Raw genomic sequence first — 20,579 nt, forward strand, 5'->3', positions numbered from 1 at the left:
CTCTCCCCCCCCAAAAAAAAAGTAAATACAAAGAGAATATAAAGGGAAATTTTTGGTAGGTGGAATATAATGTTGTTAGCAATATTTAGGCAAAGTATTTAACAAGATTAGTTACCCAGAGAGGCTGTGGATCTCTGTCCTTGGAGATGCTCGGAGCTGGAAAGGAGAAGGCCCCACTGCTTCCTCCCCACAGTGAAACCCTATGCCAGGTGTGTGACATAGTGTGGCTATGTACGGGTGAGAGAAACAGGATGTTGTTATCATTACATACAGATTTATCATTCATCCCTTAACAGCAAATGCCATGAAAAGACTAGAGACTTAGAGCGCTACAATGTTTTCCAGATTTTTACCCAGAGCAAAATCCCTTTTTAAAGGAGAGCTGACGATGTCCCAAAGAGACACGGCTGCGAAGAGGCAGCAGGTCCTTGCTCCAGGGTGATTTTATTTCTGAATTGCATCAAGATTTGGTAGAGGAGTAGGCTTGCTCTCACTTAAAAATAGTAGGGGAATAAAAAGTTACACAAGGGTCCTAGACTGTGCTTTAAGGTGGCAGAATAACTCCTTGTGCACTCAGATCAGCTCTGAAAGCTGCAGCTGATTTTACTGGAACTGAGATTGGATTTTTAAACTCATATTTCCTGGATTTGCTCACTTTTTTTCATCAGTCAGTCCTGAAAATCGAAATTATTTAAGTGCTTAAGACTAAACACTCCAAATGCAAGTTATCAAAAATGGTATTTAACATTTCCAGCATAAATAATGTCTGTGGACCTCATCCTACTCCCAGCAAAATCTGGGAAAATCCCATCTCTCTTAAAGATTCACTTTTTAAAAAGCTTTTTTTTTATTTCTGCCTGTGCAGGCCAAGGAGCACATCATTAACACTACTCCATTGAAAGCTAGAAAATATTCTGTATGTGGAAAACAGAGCTTTCCTTGGGGGGGGGGGTCAAGTTTACACTAGTTATAAGGCAGAAACTGCTGAAGAGAGACTTTCAAAAGCTTCAAAAGCTTAGGAAAGCTAATGGTCCCTTATGGCTTGCAGTAATGAGTAAAATAAAATGCTTGTTCTGATTTTCTTCCCACTGTAATTGAAATATATGTCATACTGGAGCTGCAAAATTGCTGTCCAATTATCACCAAACTCAGCTGATTTAAATCAGCCTGTTCAATCTGAACATGATGTGAAATGCTCGGGAGGGCCACTGCAAACACATTTATAGTCTGGTAGGATACACTAAGCTCTTAGTATGCAGGCTGCAATATTATGCATACACATGTATATACACATATACACATACGTGTGTTTATGATGTATATACATATATTTACACACACATGCCTATAAAGACGTAGCTAAGCAAGCTTTTACTTGTGACAACATGAAGGGCTGTCAGCTGTGGCCCTGCCTGGCTACCTGGAACTGAAATACCTGATTTACTCTACTTCTTGGCTTGGACTTAAGTTGCACTATGGATGTGACCCTCCTTTATTGGCATAGCCAAACTTCCCTTCAGGTGCATCATCTGACATATAAGCATTTTGGTTTGGGCACTGTGTGAATAACTAGTTAGATTAAATAAAAATAACCACAAAAAGCCCCAGGCTCATTAGACCCACTTCTCACTTTGGCTTTGTCAGAGGAGGCTGAGGAGCACTTCCAGCGTTCGACCTTCGTGGCATCTCTTTCTCTCCAGAAAACTCTGAGAAATTAGTTTTCTTTGCACATCCACATAGTATTTCACACACAAATATTAATCTGTCTGCATGGCTCTAAGGGGGAGACGAGGGGGGCTCCCGCCAGCACCCGAAGCGGCACGTGCAGAATTCCTACCCTGTTTGCCAGGAGGCACCTGCCGACTTGCACCTCCCGCGCAAAGTCACGCGGCTGCCGAGGGCAGAGCTAGGTAGTGTGTGAGCTCGCCAAATCCCGTTTTAAATAACATGGGAGGAAAAACACTAAAGAGCTGAAAGTCTATGATAGGAATGCTGTCACATAACAGACATTTCAGGAAGTCTCTGTAATTTCTTTAATTATTCAGACAACAGAGCACAAGGATAATAGCTTCAAGTACATTCTTATACATTATTTTAACAGTAATAGATATGTATTTAGTCATAAACTATTCTGTAGCCACCACTATGTGTACATTTTATACAAACTATTGCCATACTCGGACCCTGAAAATGAACTGTGACATTGCCTAGACTTTTTGCACAAAGTTATGACAGTAGATCCTTCATACAAGAGCTGTAGCTATAGGTTGTATTGGTCCAGCTAACAAAGCACTTCTAACGCCTACGATGGAGGGGTGGTCCAGACGTGACGCGCTGAAGGTATCAGCAAGAGATACAATAAATATGTGGTGAGAGGGAGGCATATAGTCATTAGAAACACGTGCAATGAGAAATACAGCACAGCATTTCTTTACTTGGCGAAACAAGTTGATGCTAATATAAGACAGCATCTGAGCTCCTCTCACGCTGCAAAGCTCTGAGCTCGTCTTGGCCTTTGGGTTACAGTAAATGCAGCAGTGCCTGATAGGTTCGGTTCTCTGTCGGCGAATATATCCTACCTTTCAAAAGCATGGGCTTTGATCTAATAGCTCTTTCTCATCTCAATTACGATTCAGATTGAGGCTCCCCCCCCCCAAAAGCAAGGTCTTAAGTTCAGTTGCTGACATCGCTAAACACTTCCACCACATGAACTCTGAAGGAGATAAGCTTTGGCTTTGTCATTTTCTCACACTAAAGTCCTTAAAAAACACCAACTGCTGTTCAGAGATACTGGTAAAGAGCTTAGATGCCCAGACATCACCATATTAAGGACAAACTCTTAAAAATGCAGGGGCTTATTGGTTCGGAGATCACATTTTTACATGCCCACGAAACATCCACGTTCGGCACTGCAGGCGTTTACAATCCCCGATGCGTTTGCGCGTGACCCTATGCGTGCAGCTCAGCTGCGTGGCCCCACAGGCTGTCCCTTCGTGAGGCCACTCCATCGCTTGGAGTTTTACATGGATGCGCGCGCGACCGGGGCTGTGGTCTCCTATCTCCGCTCCAGCAGCTCCCAGGCTTTGAGAAGGGAAGGTCATGCCAGACCCTCTTTGGAGCCGGAGGGAGCCGGCGGGCTGCGGCCCCGTGTCGAGACGTCGCGGAGGGCTGCCGGGGCGCCGCGGAGCTGCTTTCTGGCGCGGCCGAGCCGTGGAGCCGAATGAGCAAACATCCTAAACAGGCGAATGGTGGAGAACGTGAGAAGACATTCAAGGAAAGCTCCCTTCCATCACGGTCCTGTCTAAGACACGCGCGCGCAATGTTTTGCAAACTTTTTTTTTTTAAAAAGAAGGAAAAATCCTCTTTGGGGCAGAGGACGGAGAGTTTCACAGAGCACAGCAGAACCTCACTGATCGGCATCCCCAAACCGGCAGGCGCCGCCAGCCCCGGCGAGCGGGTCCTCACGATGCTGGGTCCTCCAGAGGGCTTTCTGAGCCCAGTTCAGCCAGGAGGCCACAGAGCCAACCAGGCCACTGGTCTTCCAAAACGCATCTCCAAAACTTCTATTAATCAGTGTCTCAGGATGGACTCTGGTGCGCTATAACTAAGGAACGGCTCTCAGAATAAATGAACAAGCTTTGTCGCCCTTTTTAGCAAAGCACTATGCTTTTTTATGCTTTTTTTTTTTCTAATGGGTGTTTCATTCTTTTCTTTGCGGGTTCCAAAAAGGCCCCAAACTCTGCGTCTTTACTCAGGCAAGAGAGACAGCGAAATCCAGCAGCTAGATTTTTCTTCTAGCACCAGCGGTACGAATTGCTCTTAATTCACCAAATTCGGTGTCATTTCACCGGATTTACATCGCCAGAAGCTAATCAAAATTGTCGAGATGCTGCAACGCGACTGCAGCTGTCGGGTTAGTCTGCTTCAAAGGGCAAACTCGATTTTGGCCTCGTGGAAATCAATGCGGAGACTTCTGCAGCCGCTGGCGCAAACCCCGAAGTGGACACAGACGCCGGAGCCGAAACTGGAAGCAGCGCCTGAGTAAGGACGGTGAGGATGGGTCCGAGCCCTGGGGGATGGAAAACGCAGCTCCCGGTTGTTAGTGCAAATAAGTGAGGTTCTACTGTTAGTACAACAGATTTAAGGTTAAAAGCGGATGCGATGTATTCGTTTACTCATTGAAAGTATCAAAATTAAAAGTCATAAAGCAACACATCTAAAGAAAATTATGGGCACTCCTGTAGGTATTACGCTTCCTAAACCAATAAGCAAAAAAAGAAAAAAAATGGGATGCACCAGGAACTCTTAGTTATTATATACTAACCAGACTGTGCATGGCACATTTTATTTCTATAAAACTATTAAAACTATTACAAAATATTCAAAAATACATTTTAGTAAATTTACAGCAGTTATTTCTCAATTTATTAATGCAAAACATCCTTTTCTCCCCTCTGTACAAACTACCATCTCCATCGTCACAGAATTGCCGCCATGTGCGCTTTTTAAAAAATATTATTTTCTAATAAACTTTTTGAAGTTAAAAATAACAAAGTTTCTTACGGTTTTTGCAAATAAAAAGTTTGTGTAACAGTCTTGACTTCCATGAACGTGGCCAAATGGTGTTTTTACAAAGCAAAATATTTAAGAGACATGGAAAACAATACAGGAAATGACGTTACATTTGAAACTATTTAAATTAAAATAATATATTCTCATATTTTACACTATTTCAAAAAACGAAATGTGATTCAGTTAAGTATTGATCTCTCAAAAAAATCTAATTTACAATTCTGTGTATAAAAATATAATTTACGGACCCCCATGAAGTTTGTCTTTTTCGTTTGCTTGTTTTTTAGACTTGCTGAAATGAAGGAGCAATGTAATGGAGAGATGGGAAAGGACAGAATTTCGCTTTCTGAAAGTCAGGACACACGTGACATGTAGAAAAATAGACTCTGCGCAGTTTTGCTCGGCCTCACAAAATAATTTTTTTCCCCTGTGTGTACAGTTCACATGATAATAAATTATCAAAGAAACTATTTAAGGCTCTTGAAGGTCCGGTTCATATCATTTAAAACATCTATTCAAAATACCAAAGAAATAAATATCCAGGAGAGGAGGAAAAAAAAAACAACAAAAAAAAAACCAACAACGAACAAAACGACAAAACAAAAGAACAAATAAAAATATATATATATTTATAAACTAAACAGAACAGAACTTCCCGGGGTCTTTGCCTCCCTTAAAGTCTACTTTGGACTGTCCTACTTTATTATTATTATTTTATTATTATTATCTTTAAGTCTCAATCCGCGCGCTCTCTCTGTCTCTCTCTCTCTCGTTCTCGTTTTTGTTTTTAAAAAATAGCTTTTGCTTTGTTTCGGGTTTTTTTTTCCTTTTCTCCTCTAGGGGTTTGTTTCTCCTCGCTCTGCCCGGCGGCGGCGGCGGCGGCGGCGGCGGCGGGCGCTCTCAGCTGGCCGGCACGGCCATGCCCAGCGGGTGCAGGGAGTCACTATCCAGCACCCAGCTGCCGATGCGGTAGAGGAGGCGCGAGTACCAGTGGAGGCCGGCGGCGGGCTCCGGCGGGGCGGGCGCGGGGAGGCCGCCGGCCCCGGGGCCCAGCGCCGCCAGCAGCCCGTGGGCCAGGCGGAAAGGGGCGAAGGCCCAGTGCGCCCAGCCGTGCTCCTCGATGACGGCGTAGCAGGAGGCCAGCACGCGGTCGATGAGGATGGTGCCCTGGGCGGTGAGCGGGGCGTACGCCCCCGAGGCCTCCTCCTGCAGCCAGACGCGGTGCACGGCCGCCGGCAGCAGCTGCCGCCCGCCCTCGCCCAACACGTAGACCCGCTGGCCCGGCCGCACGCGGCTGGCGAAGAGCGCCCGGCTCCGGGCCGCCTCCGCCTGCGACTGGTTGTGTTGGGGGGCCACGAAGAGCAGGTGGGCGGCCGTGAGCAGCAGCCGAGCCCGGGGCTGCCGCGTCTCGATGGCGTAGAAGAGTTTGGGCGAGCCGTCCTCGCGGTCCAGGAAAGCCAGGAAGTCGCTGTAGAGCAGCCGGCCCTGCGCGTCGGCCGCCAGCACGCGGTCCCCGGGGCTCAGGTCCTTCACCAGCTTGGTGCCGCCTTGCTCCAGGTGCACCGTGGCCGAGCCGGGGAAGCAGCCCCCGGATTTGGCCGCCACCGAGTTCTCTGTGCAAGGAGAGAGGCACACGGGGGTTAGCGCCGGGCTGCCCGCCTGGCCTGGGCACGCCGCGCGGGCTGTCCCTGCCCTCGGGAGAGGCACGGGCGGGAGCCGGCGAGAGCCGCTCGCCTCTCCTCGCTGCCGCCAGCCTCGGCTGGGTGCGCGCGCCCCGCTCTTCCTGCACCGGTGCAGTGCAAGACCTGCTCTGCCCTTCCTGCCAGCGCGCTGCAATGTTTGGGCTGGTTAATCTCCCTTTGGGTGAGGAGTTGCATCAGTCGAATTACGGCTGCAGTCTGCCTACTTAAGGAAACTGGCCAAGATATTTCAGCTATTCCAGAGCTAAAAAGGCTATTCCAGCGTAATTCTTTTCTTGGATCCTATTTGCCCTGCATCTGAGACACGGTGCCAGATTAATTCATAGACTTTCAAAGCAGAATAATTTTGCTGGAACAAGATTTCTCTTCCTCTCGGAGAGTGGCTGTGCCAGCAGCAATTCTGGAATTGCACGTTCTCATCAACAGCCCCCTGCAACCCTGACAAAAGGAGCGTATCCCTTCAGGAGAGAAAACGCCCAAGGGCAGGAGAGAGAGACACTTTGCACCAAGCTGCAAGCTCACTTGCACGCTATGCCCCCGGGAGCCAAGAGCAAGAAACCCCAGTTTTCCTGAGTCCTCATCCAGCAGCCTGCGTGTCGGACCGCGCTGCTCCTCCAACCCGCGCTCTCTTTCCTCTGCATGCAAAAGCAGCTCCCACGCTTCTCCCATCGGACTAGGAGAAGGCGCCTCTGCTCCCTGCCCTCTCTTTGTCCAAGGCATCCCCTTGCCTGCGTCAAATCTGAGCATCCTTCCTTTATGCGCAACAGGTAAACAGCTGTTGGAGTTACTCAGAGCTCGCACACCAAATACCGTAGCCCCTGCAGACCAACAAGGCCTGCCAGGAGGAACGGGGGTAAGTTTAAACAAAGCAGAAATATGCCACAGGACTTTCAGCAATCTCAAGCCTCTCTTGCAAATTCTCTATGAAAATGTAGCCAGTTCATGTACGTCATGGTTAGAAAGGACCGTTGCCATTTCCTAGACTGGTCTCTGACTTACCCTAGTGACTCCCGCTTGTTCCTAAAAGCGCTCCTTTTCTGCCTGTTGGGTTATAGCCCACAGTATTTCATGGCAGCAAGTGTCTTTGCTACAGTTACTAGCATTCCTGATCCCTCCCTGGCTTTCACTTGGTTTCTCCCAGTTACTCAGTATGCCAATTTAGGGCCCTAGCAATTTATCTCCTCAAGGCAGTCGGATTTTATATTTTGCCTCTGTGGCTGGTACTGAAGCTATTATGATTTAAATAAACACTTGGAGTGTCTCCTAATGACTTTCTCAGGAAGGACAGGAAGGGCGAAAATTAGAATGTTATTGATTTGCTAACGACTTTATCACTCCTCCTGCAGAAATGAAACAGCAAGATCTCCCAGGCCTCTTCAGGGAGGACATGGCAACAAACAAGCTATGTGCTTTATGTGGAGCCCTTCGCTAGCAAACTACACCTTAGTACAAGCCCGAAGTAAAGGTCTGGCTTGAGCTTTGTTTGCATATTCAGGGGCTTGATGAATAGATCTAGTAGTGTAGCAGCTCTACAAACATGCCAGTGAATTGGCAGAGGTGTGAAAATCTGCCTCTTTGAGCAGTGCTTGTTTGGGTTCTCTAATTAAAATCCAATAAAGGATCGGCATTGTCATTCTGATTCATGTAATAAATGCAGACACTCTTGGAAGAGAGGACACTTCCATTTTTTTCCCAGCTTCTTCGCCCCCCTTTTTCCCCCTCCCTATTTGTTCAGGTGCAGAAACCCTATGTGCCAATTCACACACATACTCTCCAAAAAACCCAGGACCTTCCAAGCACTATTTGCACAGCAGAGCCACTTTTCCAAGGCACTCAAGATGTGTATTTGAATTTTAAATGTAGAAGCTTGCTCTAAATACTTGCTGTAGCGCATTATCAATGTCCCTTTTACCACCCCTGCCTCTCCCTCCCCTGTCCCGATGACAATAATTCAGGCCTTGGGGGAACTCTTCTTTGCATTCCAGTCTCCGGGATCATACTTTTTGCAAACAGAGATCTAGATAAAGAATCTTCCTGCCTGGAATTATAGGGTTTAATCTTCTCATAAGATGCTCTGTCATGAAACGAGGTTTGGACAATTTGAAATCAGGCTGAGCCGGGGGAATTCGAGCCTGCTCTCTTGAAACCCGCCTAGTACAGTCACACGACCCTGCCTGACATGCACTAAATATTACCCCCAAAGTCCGTGTGTGCAGAATTTCAATGAGTAGATTGGAATTATTCCTCTCCTATGCAATATACATGGAGCTGGATTATGTTGTTCGCTCGCAATAAGGTTATTGTGCATCACAATCAGGCACCTTGAGCTAAAGCCTATCTCCACTATTGAAAGGGACGTTTCAAATCGCTGCAAGTCCGACAGCTTTGCAGAGCTTCCTTTGGGTTAGAAAGGACCGGGGAGTTTAACAAAAGCAATGTCAGAGTCTCAGGATAAAGCCGGTATGGGCCAGGAGAGATGCCGCTTTGGATGAGCCCTGGGACGCCTCAGGCTAGACCCGGGGAGGGGGAAGCGGGCGGAGGGGGGGATGATTGTGCCCCTACTGCAGACAGGCAGGGCGAGGCTCGGCCGCTCGTTTCACTGGTGTGAGGCTGCTGGTTTCGAGGTAAACGGTTATATTTAGAAAGATCCCATTATTTTCTTTTGCTGCCAAGTGTTTCTTGACACTTCTAGCGCGCTACTTGGCTAAAAGATGCTATTAAAATAGGGTTTAGCTGCCATGCAGCAAACACGCGGGAGGCGGGGAAGCCCCGCTGGCATTCGCCAGCCTTTTTGCTTAAAAAAAAAAAAAAGAAAGAAAGAAAGAAAGTGTCAAGTTGTGCGAGGAAAATGAACTCTGCGAGTTGGCTATTTCTTGCGAGCGAGCTGTTCCCGGGTTGAGACAGCGTGTGGCGTTGTAAGCACAGGGGAGGGGAGGGGAAAAAAATTTATGTATCTATCTGTATCTGGGAATTTCCTAGCGGCTACCGAGGGAGGCAGGGGACCACGTTATTTATTTATTTTGCTGGCCGGCTCTCACTCCTAGATTAGCAGTCGCGAGTAAGGCGCGCAGCCAACGGGGCGGCTGGAGCCGGACACCAGTATTTGTGTTGAACACGCTCTTTGGCTGGAGAAAGCAGAAAATCCCACGGTGGGAGGAGACGGGTGTGCGGCTGCCGCGCAGCGCTCGTGGGAAGGCTGGGCAAACAAACAAGCGAAATAAAACGCTGTCAAAAAGTGCTGCAGCTGGCTGGGCTTTTTTTTTTTCTTTTTTCTTTTTTTTTTTTCCTCCTTTTCTTTCCCTGTCTTTCCGTTCTCCCCCTCACCCTGCGTCGCCGCGGTCCCCAGCGGCGGGGGGGAGGCAGGGGCGCGCCCCGACGGGGCGGGCAGGGCCGAGGGGCGGCAGCGGGGAGAGGGGCCGGGCTGGGGTGGGGGGGGGGGGCCTGCGGGGGTGCGGGCTCGCCTTACCTGCTTTCACCGAGCAGTGGATGTGGGCCTTGGACTCGTAGTAGACCCAGTCGAAGCCGGCCTCGACGGCGAGGCGGGCCAGCATGCCGTACTTGCTGCGGTCGCGGTCCGACGTGGTGATGTCCACGGCCCGGCCCTCGTAGTGCAGCGACTCCTCGGAGTGGTGGCCGTCCTCGTCCCAGCCCTCGGTCACCCGCAGCTTCACCCCCGGCCACTGGTTCATCACCGAGATCGCCAGCGCGTTGAGCTTGTCCTTGCAGCGCTGCAGGGACACGCAGGGAAAGGGCGTTGCGGGGCGGGGGGGGGGGGGGGGGGGGGGCTGCGGCGGCCGCCAGGACACCCCCCCCCCACCCCCAGTACCCCGCTCCCCATGGACCCCGCCGGGAGACCCCGACACCCGGGCCGCATCCTGCCCTCCGGCCCTCCAGCCCCGCGGGGGTCCCTCCTCCCCGGCGGGGGCTGAGCATCTTCTCCCACGTGTCTGCGGAGGGAAGGGGAGGCAGGTGAGGAGGAGGAGGAGGAAGGTGAACCTGGGGTGCCAGGGGGCAAAATACCGCAAATACCCTCCGGAATGGAGCGGCCCCCGCCGCAGGCACCTGCCTGAGGGGCAGGGAGACCCCCCCCCCCCAATAACTAGCAGTGGGGTGGCAGTGTGCAGCTTCCAAGCCATCTGCACGGAGCAAATTCCTGCCGCTGAGCGCCCTGTCCCCTTCCTGGGGGAGCGGAGCGGAGTTTCTGCCCAGAACAAACACTCGCCATACATCTCCGAGTCACCGCTTCCCCCCGGAATGCCTCTCCGGGTCTTTTCAGCTTAATTCTGTGTTGAAAGGAGTCTCAATACATGTTAACAGCCTTTATGTGCTGCAGGGAGGGGTGATGTTTCTTTTTTTCCCCTCCCTCTCTCCCTCTTGGCGGATCACTCACTAGAGCCCTCAAAGCAGCAGGAGCGAGGAGCGTTCACCCCGCTTTAAACACACATACACGCTCGTCTGCAAAGAAGAGCAAATCCATACAATAATATAGCTCTTAGAGGGAAGACGAAAAGCAAGGGAGGGCCAAGTAGCGACGTTAAGCAACGCGGGGGGACTACGCGGGCTGTGAGACCCTTCGTAGGGAGTGAAAGGTTTCAAACTCCACCGAGAAGCACTGCAGGGTGTTGCTTCTCCTTCCTCTACCCGCTGGCCTGTTCCTCAGCTTTCCTTAGGGCTGAAACGTGCCTCGCACCACCACGCTGTCTGTCGGGTGACAAGCTTTTAGAGGGTCTGGGCAAATTAGGCTTGTAAGTGTGTACGTGTTGGGGGTGGGGGGAAGCGGGGAGGCTGGGGCCATGGCGGGCGAAGAGCACTAAATGAAACAGAGAAACTTTTGGACAATTCATATGTTAGCACAGGGAGAGAAGAGATCAGCTCTCCCTAGGGACGCACCGGTGGTAGTGGAAAGAGGATGCACCACTCACAGCCATCCAGAAACAGGAAATCAGCACCAACTGCATTGCAAAGCGTTTGTCTTAGCGGCGCAGAGTTAGAAAAATACACGTTCCCAACTTTTTTCCTCCTCTTCAGAGAGGAAAATAACTCACGGATACACACGATACAGCTCTTTTGATGCAACTGAAAATATCAAGGTAGAGTAAAACTACAGCAAGATGCAGTAAGCTGCTGTTCCCTAACCTTTGCCGGTCTCTGACTAGGGTGTTTGGCCTTCTGCAGGACAAGTCTCTCCAACATGTTACCGCTATGTAAAACAACACACCACAAAGGCCCTTTTCACAGCTCCCAGAAAGGCAAAACCCGTCCATTATGCCTACTGCTTTTAGAGATGTGACAAGATTGCTCAGCAAGAAAGTTCTCCTGTACGCACAACAGCCATAAAAAGCAATTCCATCAACACGTATTAAGACATGGGTTATAAAATGCAATCGTCAGGTCACTTTGGACTCCACGGGCCTACAGTTTGACGCGGCCTCGGCGCTTTATGGAAAGAGCTGGATGTTTGGTTTTGGGAACCAAAGTTCCCGGCAGGAAAGCTGAGCGGCATAAGGAAGTTGAGCCTGTATAATTTTTTCCCCTGCACATAAATAAGGATGTGTACGCTCTTCCGCTAACTTACAGGGTTACAGGGGCGAAGGAGCAAACGTCTTAGCTGCTGGTAAGGGCAAAGCCCTGCGCTCCACCGCGGTTTCAAGCGCTGCCACTTCAGAGCAGGGGAAGGAAACCGCAGCGGGGAGGGCGAGGGAGGCAGGGAGAGGGGCGCGGAGGGGCCGCGGCTGCGGCTCCTCGCTCCGCACGCCCCAGCCAAACTCTTCCCGGCGAAATAAAGAAGGAGAAACGACCTCCTAAAGGACTTTCCTCCCTTTTATACCGGCTGAGCGGGATTGTCAGAGTCAAAAGCCGTGAAGCCCAGACTATTTATTAATTCATTGGGTCGTGTGCCACAAATCAAGCCCAATTCTGTTCAGCCACCGTGAAGCTCAGCAGGGCTGCCTCCACTAGCGCTTTGTGTGGAGGCAAAGTTGTTCAACAAGCCCTCTCCTGCCAGCTCCTAATCTCTTCACAAATGAATTGCTTGAAGGAAACACTTAACAGGTACCTGTCAGTGTAAACAACCTGGTGGGCTTCCTAAATGCCAAGCTGATCCCTAAATTCCTCACATCTCGCACCGGTTTGTGTGCCTGCGTTACACGAGATCGCTATTTTATTCCATACAAATTCCAGCTTTATCATACTGCCCTGGCCTCCTTATCTCTGCCCCAGATCCAGCCAATGGCCGGGGTGGGAGGGAGGAAGGGGGAGCCCTTAGCAAACTGCTGTTGTCACCTGCAAAGTTGAGAACCTGCCTTGCCGAGCTCTGTTTGCGTTTTTTCCCCCTCTTAAGTTAATATTAACTAGCGGCTAATGCATGCGGCAACTATTCTGCGAGTTTAACAATTCTCTTGAGGGAAGATCTCTCCATGCTTGAGGGCCTTGGGAAGCGAGCGGGCGGTTAAAGGCCGAGACTCAGCCGGGGCCGAAAAGGGAGAGGAGGGAGAGGAAGGCGGCGCGGGAGGCGCTGCCCGCCCGACGGCACCGCCGGGCGCTGCGGGCCCCGCTCCGCGCCCCGCGGCCCAGGGCTGCCGACCCCGGGCTCGGCCCCCGACCTTGCTCTCCCCTTTCCGCCTGGGGTCCCCGGCGGCGCTGCGGCCCCCTGCCCGCCACCACCGCCACTGCCCCCCCCTCCGCCTCGCCCTTTGTGTCTAAGGGACGGCAATAGGCACTGGAGGAAAAAAAGTATTTGTTTTCGTTCCGTTCGTCTGAGGGAAGTTGACAGAAGGTCAGAAGTTCACATGCTGCCAGCTAATGCAGCGAGCGCGGCGAGCCGCGCACAGGCGCTCTGCTCCGCGGGCGGGCAGCGGCGCGCCGCGCTCCCACCTTGCGCCGCCCGCCGCGGCCCGGCGGCCCCATCTCCCCGCGCCGCGCCGCGCCGCGCTCCGCCCGCGCACACGGCTGCGCACCCGGAGCTCCGCACGGCCGCCCGCGGAGGGCTGCGCCTGCCCTGGCGGCGGCGGCGTTTGCCGGCCTGGAAAGGATACGGGCTGCAATCCGAGCCGTTTGCGATCGATACCCGCGAGGAGTAAGTGGAGCTGAAAATGCGAGCTGCGTCTGCCCCTGAGCCGCGCCGCGCAGCGCGGGCGGAGGAGCGCGGCGAGGAGCGGGGCAGCGCGCGGGGCCGCCCGCGGGGCCGCCGCCGCCGCCGCCCGCCGCGCTGCGCGCCCCGCGCCCGGCCGGGCAGCGGGCGGGCGGCTGGCGCGGCTCCCTGGCAGAGGCGCGCCGCGCCGCGCCGCTCCTAGGTACGGGGCGATTTAAGGTGGTCGGAGGAGATGGTGGCGGCGCCGGGTCCCTCGCCCCGCGAGAGCCGGCAAACGTGCGGAAAAGCAGGCCGAGGGAGCGGGGAGAGTTTGGGAAATTCCCCCCCCCCCCCCCGCCGCCGCTCCCCACTCCCCGCCTAGTCCTTCCAGGCGAGTTCTGTTCTAGCATTGAAGGTGGGGCTTAAATGTATTAATATTAAAAAAGCGCTGTTGACCTATATTTGGAGGAAACCCATTTCCAGTGTCTAGATTGCATGTAGTTTCAGAAACTCCGGGATTGGCAGAGCAATTGACTTCACCGAGCTCTCTGGTGAGCATGAATAATAATTATGAGGTGACTCTTTGAGAGGGTTCTTTTTTTTTCCTTTTTGCATAAAATGGTTCCGCAATCTGATTTCACCCGAGATCCAATATTTACCCAGTTGTAAACCTTGTGCCATCAGATTTTTTAAAACAGAAGGTGATGCAATGCTGATAAGTTGCAAGTCCCTCCCATATGGAAGTACCAGAGCACTGGCGGCGAGCATCCTTAAAGAAATATCAATATATTTACGCTCTGATGGGCACAATTGCAAATGATGGTATTGCAATACGAGCTATATAATACGGAATCAGGAGAGGAATGGTCGATCCGGCTTCAGCTGCCTTTTGTGAGTGCACGATTGCATGCCTACTAAATTTAGAATATGATCGCAAGGAAAAAAAAATAATGAAGGATAAAATGAAATGCAACAAAAAGGAATGAAATAAAATAAAATATAAAGTCAGCAGCTGTATCAACCGAGGACCACGCTTGTAATAACGCGTGAGTGGCCTGGCGGTCACCATACACTTGGGGTCCTCTGAGCTGTATGCAATTCGTTTGATCAAAGTGCATCCTTGGGGACAAATGCAAACAGCAATCTCTAACCAAGTTACAGGGAACGCCATGGCACGGTTATGACTGTAAAGTATTACACAGATCCCCCACCAAACATATAGATAGCTCCAGCTACAGCCCCTGCGAACTTGTCTGGATAGATGGTATTTACATTCAACGAGGGAATCTAGCCGAGTTTTGGGGGCGGGGGGAGGAGGGGGAGAGGGAAAGGGGGGTCTTTCAAAAATACTAAGACAGATGCGTCCTTTAGGATTGCTCAGAGAGGTTAACAAACACAAATACAGGTATCTCTGTGGCTCTACCTGAGTCATCAGTCTGTCAGCTCCCGTGTTCTCTTCATCCTTAAAAATAATGTCAGGGTTGTAATTTGGGGTTAGTTCTTTAAATCTCTCGGAGTTTCTTGTGATCTTCCCTTCATATCTTCCACTGGCCCCTAGGGTCTTCTCTGCCACATTGGGAATAAACTGCTTATAGGCTAAAGGGGTCAGCTTTTTGGGGTGCCTCCTTTTTCCAATGCCCCTGCCTGGTCCACAAGTCAGCCCAGAGGAGACTAAAAGAGCGCAGATGAAGCCCACCAAGAGAATTCTTGTCAACAGCAGCATTTCGTCCATTGAATCCAATTACTTCAAAGCTCTCTGTGCCTATCCCTGGCTGTCTCTCTAGAGCTCTCTCGCCTCCTATGTCCTTGTCTGCTTTCTGAATCGTGTACTATCCACCGATCCCTAGCAAGACAGGTGCTGGAATGGCAGCCTTTAGGTCGCTGATAACGGAACACATCGGAGTTTGGTCGGGAGACAGCAATCGAGAGACAAAAAAGGGTCTGATTTTAATGGTAGCAAAGCAAGACGCTTGTGAGAGGAGTCTGCCTTTAGTTCTATATTATAGCTGCCAGGGCCGAGTCCTGATTGGCCAAGGCGAGACAAGCTTGTCTTCTGATGTTTTAACCCTCAAAAAGGCAACAAATTCTTGAAAGATTTTTTTTTTCCTTTTACCTGAAGGGCTTGGAGCTGAAAGGGGTGGAGATTGCGTTTTCTTGGGATAACATCAATTACATGCTGTTTTTTTTTAAAAAACTTTCTTGGCAGAATGGTACATTTGTCAGCAAGAGTAACAGATGCCTCTGTGGAGGGAAAAAAAAAAAAAAAGATTAGCAGGCTGCCTCAGTGCAAGTCAAGTTTCTAAGGGCAGTTGCAATTAAATAAAATGTCGAATTATCAAGTAGCTATGTAAGTAGAAACGTATTTGGGAAATAGTAAAGCCCAAGGGGAAAAACAAAGCCATTTAAGAGTGAACCCACCTAAGTGGCTTTCTAACAGGTTTCTTCCCACTGAAAAGAGAGATTGCTCTTTCTCTCATATAGAGCTACATTTTTAAACACACTCGCCTGTTGGCTGATAAATGACTACTTTAAAGGGAGAATAAAGTAAGTCTGCTCCGAGACGGCAGTTTTATGAAGTTAGTGTGTTTGACTTCTATACAACTGCAATATGGAGAGATCCAAATGGCACTTTTTTTTTTTTTTTTTTTTGCCAGAACTATCACCCAGCTTGAAATAATGTTATCTCTTAAGAAGTGCATGAAAAGTCAACTGATTAAAAATAGATGGTCTCCTGAGCATGCTGGGGCTGTATTCTTTGTTTCTTTGGTCGAAGTCGAAGAGGAGCGTTTTAGACTCTTACACCTCCTTGCGGGGTGTCATTAAGTTTTTAAGAAAAGCATAGTGTTGAAAGCATCCGCAAACACAATTAACAGAGATCGATCCAAGCAAAGTGAATGGAAAGGGGATAAGTTTAATGTTAAATTAATTGTTATCTCATGCAGCGTGGCAAGTGATGTCTTTATCCCGATCTCCAAAAGCTACTAATCAGACAAAGGTGTTGAGAGACGAGCAAAATTGCAGAGATGGGGCTGATAGAGCAGGTTAGACAGAAAAGCAGAGTCCCATATGAACAAACACTTCTGTTCCTGTAAAGAGCTCATTTACTTTTGCTTCAAAGAAAATACAATTTGTCCTAGAATCTAGAAACTTTAAAGAGTTTTTAAAGAGTTCCTAAAAACTCCAAGGCGACATGCTGAAGTAATTGAAAGTCCACTCTCTCAGAAAAACAAAAAAATCAACTTTATTTAAGGAAAAAAGCTCTTCGGGACAAGCAATTATATGAGAGTTTTCCGGTCTGTGACACAGCTGAGTCGTAATCAACTTAAACCATGTGAAAATGGACTTTAAAATTAGTCTGTAAGTGGTAAAAAGTTGTATATCCGTAAACTGCAACAAGCAGAACAGCACGGAGTTTCAAGGAACAAAGTGCTCTTTCTACATAAACTTCAGAAAAAAGCCGAAAGAAGTGTTCTAAAACCCTCTGACCGATTTAACTGGTGCTCTTCCCTCTTCTTTAATGTATCCTTTTCTTCTGTTATTTATGTTTCTTTAGAGAGTTTTACTGCATCATTGATTTGTCTTTCCTAACTTTAAATGTAGCCGTTTTAACTTGGGAGTAGAAAGTCAGTGGCTTGTCTTCTAGGGTTTTATCAACCAACTCAGCTGAAGACACAAGTTGTATCACAGCTAAATACCTGCTTCATACTATTAAAAAACAAACTTAGGTTTTATCTCCCTGTCTGTGTGCATGTGAGAAGACAGATACAAGGAATATATAATTTATACAAAAGAGGTATGTTCTTTTGATGTGGTTGCTTAAACAGCATGACTTGATATAGCAGTTGATTAAACAGTGCCAAGGAATAAAAGCTATTCTTAATGGTGTGGGATACTGCAAATCTTTTATCACCCCTCCTTACCTTGTCCCCTCCCCGAGGAAAGATGGTCGATATACCAGCCACTAAACGGGTGTACACTGCAATGAAGAAGTATGGAGAACAAGGATAAACTCCCTCATTATCAGATTGCCATATGTACAAAGCAGTCACCCAAAGATTAGCAGGAAAGGAAACGCAAAGGAGGAATTAATTAAATGCAAGTAATAAATGCACGGGTTGGGGGGGGGGGGAAGGGAGCAGAGGGAGAAATCAAGAAAAGTTGTAAGCTTGAGATCACCCTCCTATCAAATTAGATGTGAAAGAAAGCAGAGCTGGGGGTGCGGGGAGGCTCTGCTCAGTCTCAGCCCGGCCGCGGCCGCAGCCGCAGCAGGCAGAGCCCGGGGGCGCCGCGCTCCGCGGCCGCGCAGGGCAGCGCCTCCACCCGCGCCCCGCCGCTGCTTGCCCGAATCGCACTTTTTATGCCCCAAATCCTGCGGGGGAGGAGGGAAAAGAGCAGCGAGCCCCGGCGGGGAGGCAGCGGAGCACGTTTCCCTCGGAGGCGGCCGCTCCCACCCGCAGCCCCCAGCCCCGGCGCCCAGCGCTGCGCTGCGACAGGCAGCATCGTGTCCCATCCGCGCCCGTCTCTGCCCCATGCCGGGCCGGTACACTTCCAAAAAAAAAAAAAAAAGAAGCAGGAAAAAAGCACCTAAGCACCTAAAAAACCCAGTAACAACAGCCACCGGGTCGGGCACTGATGCCCTCCTTAGAGGGATTAATCCCTCAGTAGTGGATTATAAAAATCAATGCCGCGTCTTGTTGTCCCCGAAACCTACAGGCCGCCCTTTTGCTCCCTGGAGAGGGAGGCCGGGCCCGTGCCCCCTGGAGGGCCCTGCACTCTCTGGCCACCCCCACACATGCAGGAGCTCGCTGCCGCGCCGGGGGACACTGCAGGGGCATGGGGCACCCAGGGAGGATGCTGAGGGGAACCCCCAATTCCGTTCTGCCTGGACAACCTGCTCCACCATCACCACCCCACAGGATCAGACACCTCCCAGAGCCGCCCCGAGGCTCCTCTTGGTGGCCCAGGAGCTCCTTTGGCTCACTGGACCTTCTGGGTGCAACAAGGTGCAACCCCCTCGCAGTGTCCATCAGGGCTTGAGGAGGGGACAACCACACCTCAAGCCCCGCTGGCTGGTCTGGGCCCAGGCCCGGCTGCTGGAGCCCTCATGCATGGTGCCCCCGAACCCTGCATGAGCCTGAGTCCCTTGGCCACCTCTCCCTGCTACATGGGAGCCATCCAGCCTCACCTGTACAGGCCCTGCCGGGGCCACCCAGCACCAGGGAAAGAGTCAGGCACATCTCCCATTGACTCAGCAGTGCCCTGCACCCTGCTCTTGAACAAGCCGTTCTCGGCATGAGCTCCCCGCTCAGGTATGGGATCTTTCACCAGCGTGGCAAAACCCTGTGGTGATCTGGAGGCCATGGCTCACCCTCTCCAGGCTGTCACTGATTTTGCTTCGGCTGTAGGCCTCTCCTTCCCAACACCACGCACCAGGCCATGGCCACAACCAGGCAGGTTGACAAGGTGGCCACCCTTGGGTTGACATTTTGTGCACACGTAGTATGACACGTGCTGCTGCTCCCACGCACATATGCCTTCACCCAGCCACATGGGGGTACGTGCTTGCTGCAGTGACGCAAGCACCTTCACTCATCCTTGCCGAGAGTCAGTGTTATCACTGTTCGAAGACCTCAGGTATTTTTGATTTTCCTCTAAATTTATTCTTGCAGCCTGCTGTTTGTTCCGTGTAAAGGCAGGGAAGGGCTTGGACCCCACAGGTGGTGGTGTTCACCGTTCATTTTAAGCTCTCTGATATTTGCTGCACTGCTGTAATTTCATTTATGAACACTAAAGTACAGCAAGTTTCCCTTAGAAAAGAGGAGAGGCAAATGTTTGTGTAGATTTTAACTATGTCTTAATTACTTAACACCCTTAGCAGCCATCTCTTGTACTCACCTTTAATATATGACTTTTGAAAACATTTATCACTTTTTAGAGTGTTAAAGCTTCATTCTTGTAACCTCTTTGCACCTGCGAGGTTTCCCAAGAAATCTGGGACCTGAGCGATCATTTATAGAGGAGTAAATCATGAATAAAGCGATCATTTATAGAGGAGTAAATCATGAATAACTTCAGGGAAGCTAGAGGTTGTGCTAGGGTAAAACTGGCATAAATGGAAGGCGACTCAGGGAGGCCTGTTATCTTAAGCCTTGTTTGATTCTTTCGTATACGTCCAACCTCCTTCATAAGGACATTAAACTATTTTATTTAAAGGAAATTTTTGTCCGTCTCTGCCTTTCTTGGTGGTATTGCAATACCTATCTTTAAAATTAACTCCGAATATTCAGTACGTGCTGGCTGGCAACTCTACAGTTATAGTGACACACAGAATAGGAATTTCCCCCTCAAAACACTAATAGAAAATTAAACTCATGTTTGTCCATATTTGTCTGATAGGCCCTTGGTCTCCTTCATCGTCTACAGGCATTTCTGCCGCAGGAAGAAATATTCTGCATGTAGGGAGAGATGGAAAACAGTAGCTTTCCAGAATATCTGTGTCTACTTGCATTGATTTTGCAGTTTTCATATCCATCTGTTTGTGGGTTAGCGCTAATCATTGGATTGAGCTTGGTCAATAAAGCCTTCCATCATACACACAAAAAATAATGTAGGCAGCATTATTCACAAAACAGCATTATATAAATGTTTGCGTGCAAAGTTGTTATTAACACAAACTTTAAAGCAAAATTCTCTGCAGGATCCCTTCGACCCATGGCAGAGTAAGAAACAGTGTCTAATCATGCTTACATTTACAGAGAAACCTTTAGATTTTTCTTCTAGGTCTTTTTGCTTCTCTTTGAATAACCCAACTCTTTTCTTACACTGAAAGCCCCAGATAGGAATTATTATCACTTTTTTCCTCTTCCTGATTTATGATCTGTATCACATCAATTTTCAGGCACTTTCTTCGGGTCATAAGCGGGGTTGGGGAAAAAGACAAAACAAAACAAAACCAAGAAGGCATTTTTATACCTGAAATAAAGGTCGCAGCGAAACAGCCGCTAGGGGAGCTCTATGTTGAAAGTAACCTCAGAGCATCTTCCTCACCGTTTACACAGCTTTCCGCACTCCCCATGAGTGGAAGCTTGAAAACAGGGGCTTAGTTAAAAAAAAACAAACAAGAAATATGGACAAGTTTTTCAGCTCTAATTTTTGATAGCTGAATTTTTTTTTAACGCAGCATTTGAACATTTTGGAATTTGTTGTCCCCCTGCATACATGAAATTGCTGTGCTTAAA

The 20,579-nt window shown here is 49.5% G+C and overlaps 1 protein-coding gene across 1 annotated transcript; it reads right to left on the reverse strand.

Moving 5' to 3' along the window:
• Window positions 1-2,020: 2,020 nt before the first annotated feature.
• SHH (sonic hedgehog signaling molecule) lies at window positions 2,021-17,670 on the reverse strand. Its single transcript, XM_068934278.1, has 4 exons — window positions 17,262-17,670; window positions 14,765-15,582; window positions 9,739-10,000; window positions 2,021-6,185 (listed from the first exon to the last, which is right to left on the reverse strand). Exons 2-4 carry the CDS (start codon window positions 15,071-15,073, stop codon window positions 5,473-5,475), a joined length of 1,284 nt encoding a protein of 427 aa, XP_068790379.1. The 5' UTR covers window positions 15,074-15,582; window positions 17,262-17,670; the 3' UTR covers window positions 2,021-5,472.
• Window positions 17,671-20,579: the final 2,909 nt, after the last annotated feature.

The sequence above is a fragment of the Struthio camelus genome, chromosome 2 (assembly GCF_040807025.1).
Source record: "Struthio camelus isolate bStrCam1 chromosome 2, bStrCam1.hap1, whole genome shotgun sequence".
Taxonomy (NCBI): domain Eukaryota; kingdom Metazoa; phylum Chordata; class Aves; order Struthioniformes; family Struthionidae; genus Struthio; species Struthio camelus.